At 41.6% G+C, this 11850-nt stretch overlaps 1 protein-coding gene across 1 annotated transcript; it reads right to left on the bottom strand.

The window, feature by feature from the left end:
* Positions 1-502: 502 nt before the first annotated feature.
* On the bottom strand, positions 503-1486 carry LOC138249456 (olfactory receptor 52K1-like). Its single transcript, XM_069203416.1, has one exon. The coding sequence runs from the start codon at positions 1484-1486 to the stop codon at positions 503-505; it is 984 nt and encodes a 327-aa protein (XP_069059517.1).
* Between the last annotated feature and the right edge of the window lie 10364 nt (positions 1487-11850).

Raw genomic sequence — 11850 nt, 5'->3', positions numbered from 1 at the left:
TGCATTCAACAAGATATGTCTACCTAGGAGAGGCATAACAAGGAGAAATACCGTTATTTCTCCTCAATCTTTCCTTTTTCGATCTGTACGGCATTCTGCAGCACACATAAAAAGAGGAAAATGCCTCTCAGGATTATTTTTGTGCGGAAGGTGCTCCTTTTTATACAAAAATAATCCTGCCTACAACACAGGTGCAACAGTGCCTGATTTAGTGCTAGGCTGCTAAAACAGTGCCAGTGCAAAGGAAAAGAACAGGAATGTTCCATATTAGATATATGTGCCACAATATTGTAGTGTTCCTTCAAGTCCTAAGTGTTGATAAATTGCATGTTATCCACTTATCAGTGGAATATCAGTGCCTAGTGGGCTAGGATGCTGTGTACTGACTTACAATGAACATGTCAGAGTGCAAAAGCTTGAGAAAAGTTATACAGAGTGTTACAAAGTCGGCATAAGGCCTGTGATTGTCTTATAAGACCATCTATCTGAGGTCTGCCATTGATCACTGTTTCCGGTTTGTGGCACCGTGGATTGTACTTGTGCTACAACACTGGCCCTTAAAATGTTTCAGCACTCTATTACGTATCTGTTTGGTTTTCACCCCATATACTATTGGGTTCACCATGGGTGGTGTCATCATGTAGCAGTTCACCAGTAGGATGTGAATGTGAAGAGGCATGTTATTACCAAACCTATATAATATGGTTGAAAGAATACCTGGAATGTAAAATATCAGAATGGCACAGATGTGGGAGCCACATGTTCCAATAGACTTGATGCGCGCGTCCCTTGATGTCAGAAGAAAGACAGCCCTGAGTATATGTAGGTAAGACAATAGGATTAATATAATATCAAGCACAACAACAAAAAGAGCTACAACCATTCCATATAGGTTATTGAGAGTAATATCAGCACAAGCCAGCTTTGCTACAGCCATGTGCTCACAGTAAGAGTGATGGATGAGACTGGATTTGCAAAAAGTTAACCTTTTAAGAAGATATATCAATGGGCTTGTTGAAATCACACACCTAAAGAAAGCTACAAACCCTATTTTAGTGATAACAGGAGGAGTGAGAATGGCTGCATATCTCAAGGGATTGCAGATGGCAACATAGCGGTCAAAGGCCATGGCTAACAATATTGTTGATTCCAAGGCAGCAAATGTGTGAATGAAGAACATTTGAGTGATGCAGGCCTCAAAATAAATTTCTGCGGAATTGAACCAAAGTATCACTAGCATTTTTGGGGTAGTGGTGGATGATAGTGTCAGGTCGATAACACATAACATAGAGAGGAAATAATACATTGGTTGGTGGAGGCTAGGTTCGACCGTGATGAAAAACAGGAGCATGCAGTTCCCCAGCACTGCAATGATGTACATAAAGCAGAAGGGAAAAGCGATCCAGAAGTAATATTCTTCCAGTCCAGGAATGCCCATCAGGATGAAGACAGAGGGATGGACGCTGCTGATGTTATTGGTTAACATATTCCTTACCTAAGGCCACAGCTCAGCATCAGGAAAACCTGTTTTAAAATCAAAATGAATAAATTGAACTCACAGAATTTCTAGGGTACAGTTGATTTTAGTATTTATATGACTATTCCTGACTTTACCCTTAAATGTATGTAATGGTTACACAAACCATGTAGTGATGATGCAAAAAAATATCAACACAACTAACTTTAAAACATTCCTTATACTTCATCCTCCACAGAATCCTCAAATATTCCTTCACAAAGGAGACATTAGAGAAAATCGTAGCAAAAAGAGAAAATCATCAACAAACCCTCATTGAATAACTCAACGGCCACCAACTACTTGACACCATTCAGTCTGGTTTTAGACCCAAGCACAGCATGGAAACTGCAGTTGACTTCTGAATGACTCTTGATAAAGAATTTATGTCAGCCCTCATCCTCTTAGACCTCTCTACATTTAGACACGGTCTCTCACTTCATCATCATCCAACTACAACACAATATCAGATTCTAAGGACACACATTCCAATAGATATACAACTTCCTGACTGGAAGAATCCAGTCAGTGAGCCTAAAACCATCCACCTGAGATGCACGCAATCTAATCTGCAGAGTTCCACAATGATCATCCCTAAGCCTGACCCTCTTCAATGCATACATGATCCCTCTTGCGAGCATCATCCCTTCTCACAATATCATCCTCCTCTCCTATGCCAGTAACACACAACTTATTCCCTCCCTTACAGCCAAGACTCCTAGTACCCGGATCAAGGCCAATGCCTGCAGGAATGAAATCACCCACTAGATGAGACCAACTATATAAAGCTGAACATTGACAAGATCAAAATTATGATCTACAGGAACAGCACATCACTGTGGAACTCCACCTGGTGGCCAACCGAGGTAGGTCCAACACCCACCCCCACCACGCATGCCTAGAACCTCAGGATCATAATCAACAGTAAACTCAACATGATCACTGAAGTCAATGCAGTCACTGCCTTATGCTTCCATAGCGTGAAGATGCTGAAGAAGATTTCAAACGGCTCCTGATCAGTACTCAAAAAACTGTCACAGATGCACTGGTTACAAGAAAGCGGGACTATGGGAACACTCTCTATTGGGATTTTTTTTAAACTCACCAGAAGGCTGCAGATCATTCAGAACTTGGCAGCCAGAATCACTCTCAACCTCCCACACCACAACACACTCACATCACACCACACCTGAAGGAGTTTCTCTCCTTTCACAAACAATGGCAATGCAAACTCCTCACCCACACACTCAAGGCACTACATAGTACTAGCCCAACATACCTCAACAAGCGTATCTACTTTCACATACCTTCCAGACACCTCCACTCATCTAGACTTCTACTTGCACAAATTCCACAAATATGGAAAAGCAAATCTGATGGTCAAGCCTTCTCCTACATCACTCCTAAAGCATGGAATGACCTGCCGATGCTCATAATAGCGTCTTCTTCACTCCATGAATTCCACAAGAAGCTGAAGACCTGGCTCTCCAAGTAGTCCTACTAGGCCCTACGTGTGCCTAGACTCACACCTGCTCAGCACCAGGATAACATACCTAGTGATAGTGTGGTCTACAGATCTGCATAACAACATAACATGACGTTAACATCCACCAGTTAACATTGAAGGACTGACTCTTCTAATGTAAAGATAGTTTTTGGTCAGAATATCATTTACAGAGTTATTGTCTGGCAAGAATATCGTATTCCAAAATATTTTCACAAACATATCTTCCTGTTGGGATGTAAACGTTCTATTAATAACTCCAATGGAGTGATATTTTTCAGATTATATTTAGGGTAAAATATGAATCTGATGTGATGATCTGATAATACTATTTACGTATCAGGTACATGAAGCATTAACTAGAATCTCCATTAATGCACTGCCCAGATTCACAGCACAAGAGAACCCAGACCCTCCAACAACCACCAACAGTTAAAGGAAATGATGGGGAAGCAGGAGAGCCAAATCCATTAAAGAAATTAAAGTTTAATGCCACCTTACTTAAATTCACCACATGACATTTCATATTCATAAAAGACATCTGTGTCAAATAAAATAGATCAATGTATTTATCGAGCACTAGTGCTGAAACCTTGTACGGTTAGTAAACTAATTCAGTTGGTCCCACTTACAATCCAGCAGTTTGTCACTAGTGTTATGGTTAAACTAACAAGACACTGGGTAATTTTCCCTCAATATCTAACCCAGATGGACCCCGTCTTCAGTACTTTGCTACCACAGAAAACACCAGTGAAAGGCATGAATATTTACCTAACACCCCAAAGCTAAATCACCATTATTTGTTGGGATAAACGCTGAGAGGCAGATTTACTTACATTTTGCTCTGTGGCTGTGCCACTTTATTGGCGCAGCCCCAACACAAAATGTTAGTAGAGATTTACTAAGGCACAATAGTGCCAATTTGTGGCACCTTGGGAATCTTTGTAAAAAAAAAAGGTAATGTAAGGAAGCGCAGAGAGCTGCCCTGTGTTACCCTGCTTTGAGGAGGAGCTCCATGTGTGGAACATAAGTGTTATCATGCATCCATTCTTGGTTTTTGACAAAATCCTAGATCTACAAAGATTAGTAAACCTGTGATTCTGCCAAAATTGTGTGCCTCCCAGACCAAAGCGTGACAATGAGATTTATTTTTATTCCCTGTTAGTTTTTTGTCTGATATCTTTAAGGATTGTTTTTGTGCAGGAAGGTACTTTTTCCTGCACAAAAAACAATCCTGTTGATAATGCAGGCTCCCTTGCACCATGGTGCAAGGGTACCTCCAATGGTGCTAGGCTGCACACAGTGCGTTAGCACAACGAGGGAGCAGAAGTGCACCATATCTTAGTAGATAAGACACAATTCTGCTTTCAGTGTTTCACACAACGCAGCACAGCAACTTTGCTTTCTGCCCTGCATTGTGTGAAACCTTAGCAGATTTGGCCCTGATTCTTGAAAAGTAAGGGCCAGATTTACAAGAAAGTGGTACAGCAGTGCTAATGTGCCACTTTTCTTGCGTCACCCTTGCCACACCTAACGACACGATGTGTGCACCGTATTTACAATACAATAGCGTCAACATTTGCGCACGCTAAAAATATGGCATGTCGAAAATTGCCTCCTTGAGCCATATTAGCTTAAAAAAATATGCTAGTGTGGCCCAAGGAGGAGTATTGTTTTTGGCTAAAGGCACAGGGAGATGGAGAGTAAAGATAAAAAGGGAAGCATATTCACCATCCCGTGCAGTTGAGGCTCTCCAGACCCTTCAATGATAAATCCAATCTGACCCATTAACATTCTTAAGTTCCTCACACAGGACTTTATCAGAGAACCAATGCTGTTTTCTCAGAAATTATGATTTACTGAAAGAGATTTAAAACTTCATTATACCTTTTACAGCATACATTTTTTTCACTTTTGTGCTCCAATAAAGATACCCCACCTTGCTTCCTTGACCTCACAGGTGTACGTCTGTCAGTATAGTAATGCTTCGCTTATTTTAGCATTATAGCCTACCGCCAATACTGTTAGTGGTTGTTAAATGCCCTCTCCCAGAGTTATAGGCCTGTCTCTTCCATGAGGGTCTAACACAAGGGAGAGGGCATTTAACATTTGATTTCAAAACTAGCATCAGCAGAAGAGTCATTGTGCCAAAAAATGTTCTACTGACAGGACAGAATGTTCTAAATTAAGTAAATTGTAATTAGTGGAGCTTTCAACATGCCAATGACCTAATATCCCTCAAACCTTAAGAAGAACACTATGACCTGGTCTCTAATTTATCTGAGTGTTTCACTTAAGGCGTAGCTGTTACATTTTTCCAAAGCCATGCTGAGGGAGTCACCTTACCAGTGATTTTTACTGTTTTAAAATAAAGTATATTTCATACGCCCATTATGAAACTAGCTACATATCTTCAATATTAATCAATAAACTAACACTAGTCTTATTTGTTAATCTTGAAATAAATGCTTACGCTTGCATATTATCTATGTTAAAAAAATGCCTCTTTTTTGTGTGTTAACTCCCATTTTTTGTGGACTGAGGTTGTTGGATGTTTAACTTTGCCCACCAGGGCACGGCTGTGCATTCCCCAGCACATGTTTTCTGACTGCTAAAATTGGCTAATTCATTAATGATACATTCAACTTTCTTGTAGGACTCTAGTATAGGAAGCAGGAAATAAATCAGTGGCATGGAAATTAAATGCCACCTGTAGGTTGTAGTAGATATTGTACCATCCACAAGGCTGACAAGAAAAACATGGCTTCATGCCTACATCTGCAGTCTTACTGCTATATCTTCTAAACTTGCAGGCAGACCTACTAAAATAACTCTTGCTGGCGTGAGGGAACCCTACTTTTACACATTATGGCCCTCATTACAACCCTGGCGGTCGGTGATAAAGCGGTGTTAATACCTCCAACAGCCCGGCGGTAAAAAAAAATGGAATTATGACTACGGATGAAACCACCCACACAGACAGCCACTTTAACACATCGACCGTCACGGCGGTAGAAACAAGCACTGCAGCGGTAAACGCCAACAGCCAGACAGAAGACAATGTACCGCCCACCAGATTACAACAGGCCTATCCACCACCTCTTCCGGGGTGGTACCAACGTCATCAAAAGCACGGCAGAAACAGTACACAGAAGGCAAAGGACTCACATCTGGAGACTCAGGGAACAACCACGCCGCCATGGAGCCCAAACTGCCGGTGTCCCCCATGCTGGTCTACCTCCTCCTACACCAGGAATACCAATGTTGGCGCCGACGACCACGGTGAGTACTGCTGCCTAGCACACATGCAACACGCAACACCCCTACCCCCACCATACACACAAACAGATTCATTAACATTACACATCCACCCTGTACCCCTCAGGAATAATGCAAGGACAAAAGGAAGTGATTGAAGTGAGTGTAAGAAGATATAAAACTACAAATACGTCCTCAAAATTAAAACAGTATTTACATATAAACAAATAGAGGGACACTGCCCATTCCATAATGTCCGTGGGCCACAGGGCCACATCACATAGGCCAAGGCCCCCCCTTACTCCTGCATCAACAAGGAGAGAACACTGCTGGGGCATCAGATAGAAAATACACAGACACCTCAGGGGGACGGAGTACAGGGGGCACCTCAGCCAGAAGATGGGACAACACCACTTGACCTGGAGGGGGCTCCATGCCCTGTGCGATGTCCTGGGGAGTGCAAGGCCACAGTCTCACAAGTGGGTGGTTTGCCCACTGCCTGGTCCTAGGGAGTACAAGGCCACAGTCTCACACGTGGGTGGTTTGCTTACTGCTTGGTCCTGGGGAGTGCAAAGCCACAGTCTTTCAAGTGATTGGTTTGCCCACTGCTTGGTCCTGGGGAGTGCAAAGCCACAGTCTCTTAAGTGGGTGGTTTGCCCACTGCCTGGTCCTGGGGAGTGCAAAGCCACAGTCTCTTAAGTGGGTGGTTTGCCCACTGCTTGGTCCTGGGAAGTGCAAAGCCACAGTCTCTCAAGTGGATGCCTTCTTCCACTGGTTCTGGAGGGGGATTTGTGCCCAGTGTGCTTCATCCTGGCAAGTAGGGGGAGAGTGGATGCCTTCTTCCACTGGTTCCTGAGGGGGCCTTGTGCCCTGTGATGCAGATCTTGGGGAGAGCAAAGTCACATTTTCCCACCTGGGTGTCTGTTTTGCTTTATCTTATCTTATGACCAAGCTTACAAAACTTCTCTGGAATGCTCTTCTTAGGTTAAAGAAGACATTTATTATTATTACTTCACCACGAGGTTCCTGAAAGACGAGATTAGTAGGTTGGAAGCACACGTTTAAAAGTAGTCACAGCAATGAAAGCAAAATATATCAAAGTACTTCTCAATTGCAATGTACACAGCAAATACATGTGATTATATTATATCATAACTTCAAAGCAAGAATAAAAGTCAAAATTGCTTCACCGTAGGGCCTATCACTGCTTGTCATCTTTCTCATGCCAGGAAGTTGATGGCTCCTGCTCTTCCGCAAGAAAGAGATTTTCCACCCAAACGGGAGGCCAGGCAGCTGACGTCCGCTCCTGACTGAAGTCCTGGAAAATTTTCACTCGCTGCTGCCCATGGACACCGTTTAAAGCAAAAATGCTGGCTCAGTGTGGGAACCGAATAAGAGTTTGGAGAGTGGTCAAGTCTCCAAATCTCACTCGTTCCCAGACTGGATAGAGAGGTAAACACAAAATCTACGCTCTCTTATCAGCTAGGGTTTGTTGTGAATTCAATACGAAAAACACAGCTTGGTCAACCATGTGGAAAAACACAGCTCATCTGCAATGTCTCAACTACAATATCTAACTCCACGTTAGAGCCAATAGGCAGCTAAACTGAATGTAATGTCTAATGCCATGTTAAAGCCAATAGACAGCTAAACTGAATACAGAATGTAATGTCTAATGCCACCTTAAAGCCAATAGGCAGCTAAACTGAATACAGAATGTAATGTGCTCCTGATTAACATTGAACAACTAATATGCGTAGTGGTGAAACACAAAGTCATTGGTCAAACACAATTAATGGCATAACATCTCCACCCTATGACCAATGACTTTCTCTTATTTCAAACAAAAACAACAACAAAAAAACAAAAACAACGACAAAAAAAACAAATTATAAGCAAATCAGATTTGAATGATAAAAGCAATCGCTGTAAAGCAATGGAAGTGGATTAACAAATTAATCTCATAACCTTTCAAATCAGGTACATCTACAATCAAAATACTAAGGCTTGTATACTCTGATTGCGATAATGACTGATTGCAATTGAACAGTGTCTCTAAAACAGCAAGTTGATGTAGCATGAGTTCTACTCATGTAAAGGTACACGGTCCACCTGAAAGGTTTGCTGGAATGTAAGTGAAAGTCAGGGTTCCACATGAAAAAAACAGACAGTTATCTGGCAAGGTTGCTTAGTTCCAGTGGAAGAATGTAATCAAACAAGTTGACAAACTTTATATTGATCCCATGTAGAACTTGAACTGAAGGTGCCAATTGCGCAAAATGGATCCATGGGGTTGGTACTTTAATCAATCAGGTTCAGGTTGGGGGTGCGGCCCCTCCCCCGACCCCACACGCAAACACCCAAAGGGAGACCACACAGCACACTTATGGTCAGTGGTGAGTCGTGATAGGATCTGCAAAAGAAAAAAGTATGACTTTTCTTGCAAATAACATTTGTCATCTGGAATATGTTCCCTTTTTTCCTGTCTTGGTTTCATGATCAACATAACATTGTTGGGACCCTTTGCTATAATTTCTGCAGGTTCTGGAGGGTCATTTGGGGATTAAACCCACACCTCAGCACTGAGGTTTTTATCTGCTGCACCACAGCTTCCCTTTCCTTGCACTGTCAGAAGGGCTGGAGAAGACTCCTTCTTTACCAAACCTCCATTCACTGCACTTGTGACAAGCTGGGGAATTCTGTCTCCAATCTGTATGAATAATTCAGATTCTCTTCTAGTTATCAGCATAATTGTAATCTCTCCTTGGTAATCTGCAGCAATCACTCCTCCTAAAACCTGATCAATTTGCCATATCTGTCCTGGTAACTTTCCTCTCCCCAACTGATCTTTGACTGCTTGTGGGACAGATCTCTGTTGTGTTTGCTGACAAATAGGACATTGCAAAATCACAGTTTTTATCAAATCCAGGGGAATGTGCATCTCTCTAATCTCTGCCCACCTGTAAGTGGGTTTTCTCCCAGATGTCCATATTTCTGGTGCACCCACTTAGCCATCCCCACTAAGTCAGAATTCTGGGTTGACACTTCTGTCTCAGAAATTTTGGCTTTAACATCTGCAAGGAAATTGAACCAGTTATGTACAAGCCATGTGGAAAACTAAACGGCTAATCCATTGGCAGTGAACCAAGAATCAGTGTAAAAATGACACATCTCAAGCAGCTCTTGTTTTAAAGTCTGACACAAATTGTACAACTCTGCATATTGGTTACTTTTTCCTTCTCCTGTGGTAGACAACAACTTTTCAGTAACTGAATTGTATAACACTGCTTTCCACTGTTGTTTAGTACTCATGCATTTCAATGAATCATTAGTCAAACAAACACAGTTTTTATCATCAGGAGACACAAATTCAAATGGTGCACTCAATTTCACTGGTGACTCTTTTACCTGTGGTACTCCCTGCACTCTCTCCTCATCCTGTAAAGCAGCTTGCAACACCTGTTCATGTAGGGCTGTAGTGACTCGAGCCCTGTTTTGTATGTACCAGATCCAGTGTATGATACTAGCCTCTTGTGCCTGTCCTATACTGTGAGATTTAGGTGAGCTCATCACCCACTGCATGATTGGTAGTTCAGGTTTTAGAATTACATTATCATTTAATGTCATTTGCTCAGTATTCATTAGAGGCCAATAACAAGTCAAAAGCTGTTTTTTAAAAGGAGTACAGCGCTCCACAAAGTCAGATAGTTTTCTAATCCAAAGTTCCAGGGGCACTCTTTTCCTCCCCTGTCTGTGCCACATACTCAAGGTGGCAAATTGTTCCTGGTTTACATGTAAATCAGTGTTTCCCTCTTACACTGCACACAAATCTAACGTCTGTTGAATTATTTAATTTGCAAATTGTTAAGATTTTACTCAGATGGGGGCTATACTGTTTCCAAAAATGAAACAAGCTTGTGAAACTTGGTGTCTCTTGCTTAGTGCAAATAGTAAGAAACTCTAAAATCTTTTGTTTTACCTGTGACAACATCTGTCAGTTTTCTGGATTCCACTGAATTCCCAGAAACTGTACATTTTGCGACAGTACTTCTGCCTTGTCTGAATTAATTTTACTTTGCAAAAGCGGTCTGTATATAACATTCTCAACTTTGTGCTAAGTGTAATCTTTTAAGGAATGCACTTCAGCTGCCAACAACCGTGGGCTGTTCTGCGCACCGAGATCTACGATCTGCTCAAGAAGCTCACACTGGCCCCAACCTTTTTTAACCTCCTCATTACTGGAATGTGAAAAGCCAGATTCTCCAGCAACAGCAGTTTTATCTTGCAACAATTTGTTCTGGCTAATTTGCTCATGTAAATTCTTATTTTCATGTTCTAACTGCTTACATCTCTCATGCGCTTTTCTGTAAGCAGACAAAAGTATCCAAACTCTTCTGTCAAGAACAAAAGGGACATCATTTCTTTCAAAAAGCACATTTCTAAATATGAAAACACTTTTGCTTTATCCAAGCACTCATCCCAAGACTCACAAAGTCCTTACAAACAAGAAAACATGTTTCTCACAGCACCATAAGGCAGTTTAACTTCACATGCATTTTCAAACATGGTCTGTTGTGCTTCTTTAATTCTCTAAACAACAAAAACAATTACACTTTTAAATCGTGCACCTCCAATCTCTTACTCGACTCCTAGACTGCCGACTAACGCCAAAATGTTTTGCTTTATCTTATCTTATGGCCAAGCTTACAAAACTTCCCTGGAATGCACTTCTTAGTTTAAAGAAGACATTTATTATTATTACTTCACCACGAGGTTCCTGAAAGATGAGATTAGTAGGTTGGAAGCACACATTTAAAAGTAGTCACAGCAATGAAAGCAAAATATATCAAAGTACTTCTCAATTGCAATGTACACAGCAAATACATGTGATTATATTATAGCATAACTTCAAAGCAAAGAATAAAAGTCAAAATTGCTTCACCGTAGGGCCTATCACTGCTTGTCATCTTTCTCATGCCAGCAAGTTGATGACTCTTGTTCTACCGCGAGAAAGAGATTTTCCACCCAAACGGGAAGCCAGGCAGCTGACGTCCGCTCCTGACTGAAGTACTGGAAAATTTCCACTCGCTGCTGCCCAGGAACACCGTTAAAAAGCCTGGCCCCTTCCTCTCAGAGTAGGAAATAAACAAGCCATTGGAGATTGGCCAGATCTCCTAAGCCTCTCCTCTTCCCAAGGCTGAGTAGAAAGGAAAACACAAAATATACGCTCTCTCATCACGTTAAGGTTCGTGTGAATTCAATACGAAAAACACAGCTTGGTCAACCATGTGGAAAAACACAACTTGGAAAAACACAGCTCGTCTGCAATGTCTCAACTGCAATGTCTAACTCCACGTTAAAGCCAATAGGCAGCTATCCTAAATACCAAATGTAATGTCTAATGCCATGTTAAAGCCATTAGGCAGCTAACATAAATACAGAATGTAATGTGCTCCTGATGAACATTGAACAACTAATATGCGCAGTGGTAAAACACAAAGTCATTGGTCAAACACAATTAATGGCATAAAAGTATCAGACCCTCACAATTTGCAGTAGTCAGGATACATTA

The sequence above is a fragment of the Pleurodeles waltl genome, chromosome 8 (genome assembly GCF_031143425.1).
Source record: "Pleurodeles waltl isolate 20211129_DDA chromosome 8, aPleWal1.hap1.20221129, whole genome shotgun sequence".
NCBI classification, from domain to species: domain Eukaryota; kingdom Metazoa; phylum Chordata; class Amphibia; order Caudata; family Salamandridae; genus Pleurodeles; species Pleurodeles waltl.
Note: the sequence above shows the minus strand (reverse complement) of the source record. Positions and strands in the feature narration are given on the sequence as shown.

What these genes read in the sequence shown, in the direction of transcription:
- LOC138249456 (XM_069203416.1), bottom strand. Translation starts at nt 1,486, where the DNA reads ATGTTAACCAATAACATCAGCAGCGTCCATCCCTCTGTCTTCATCCTG.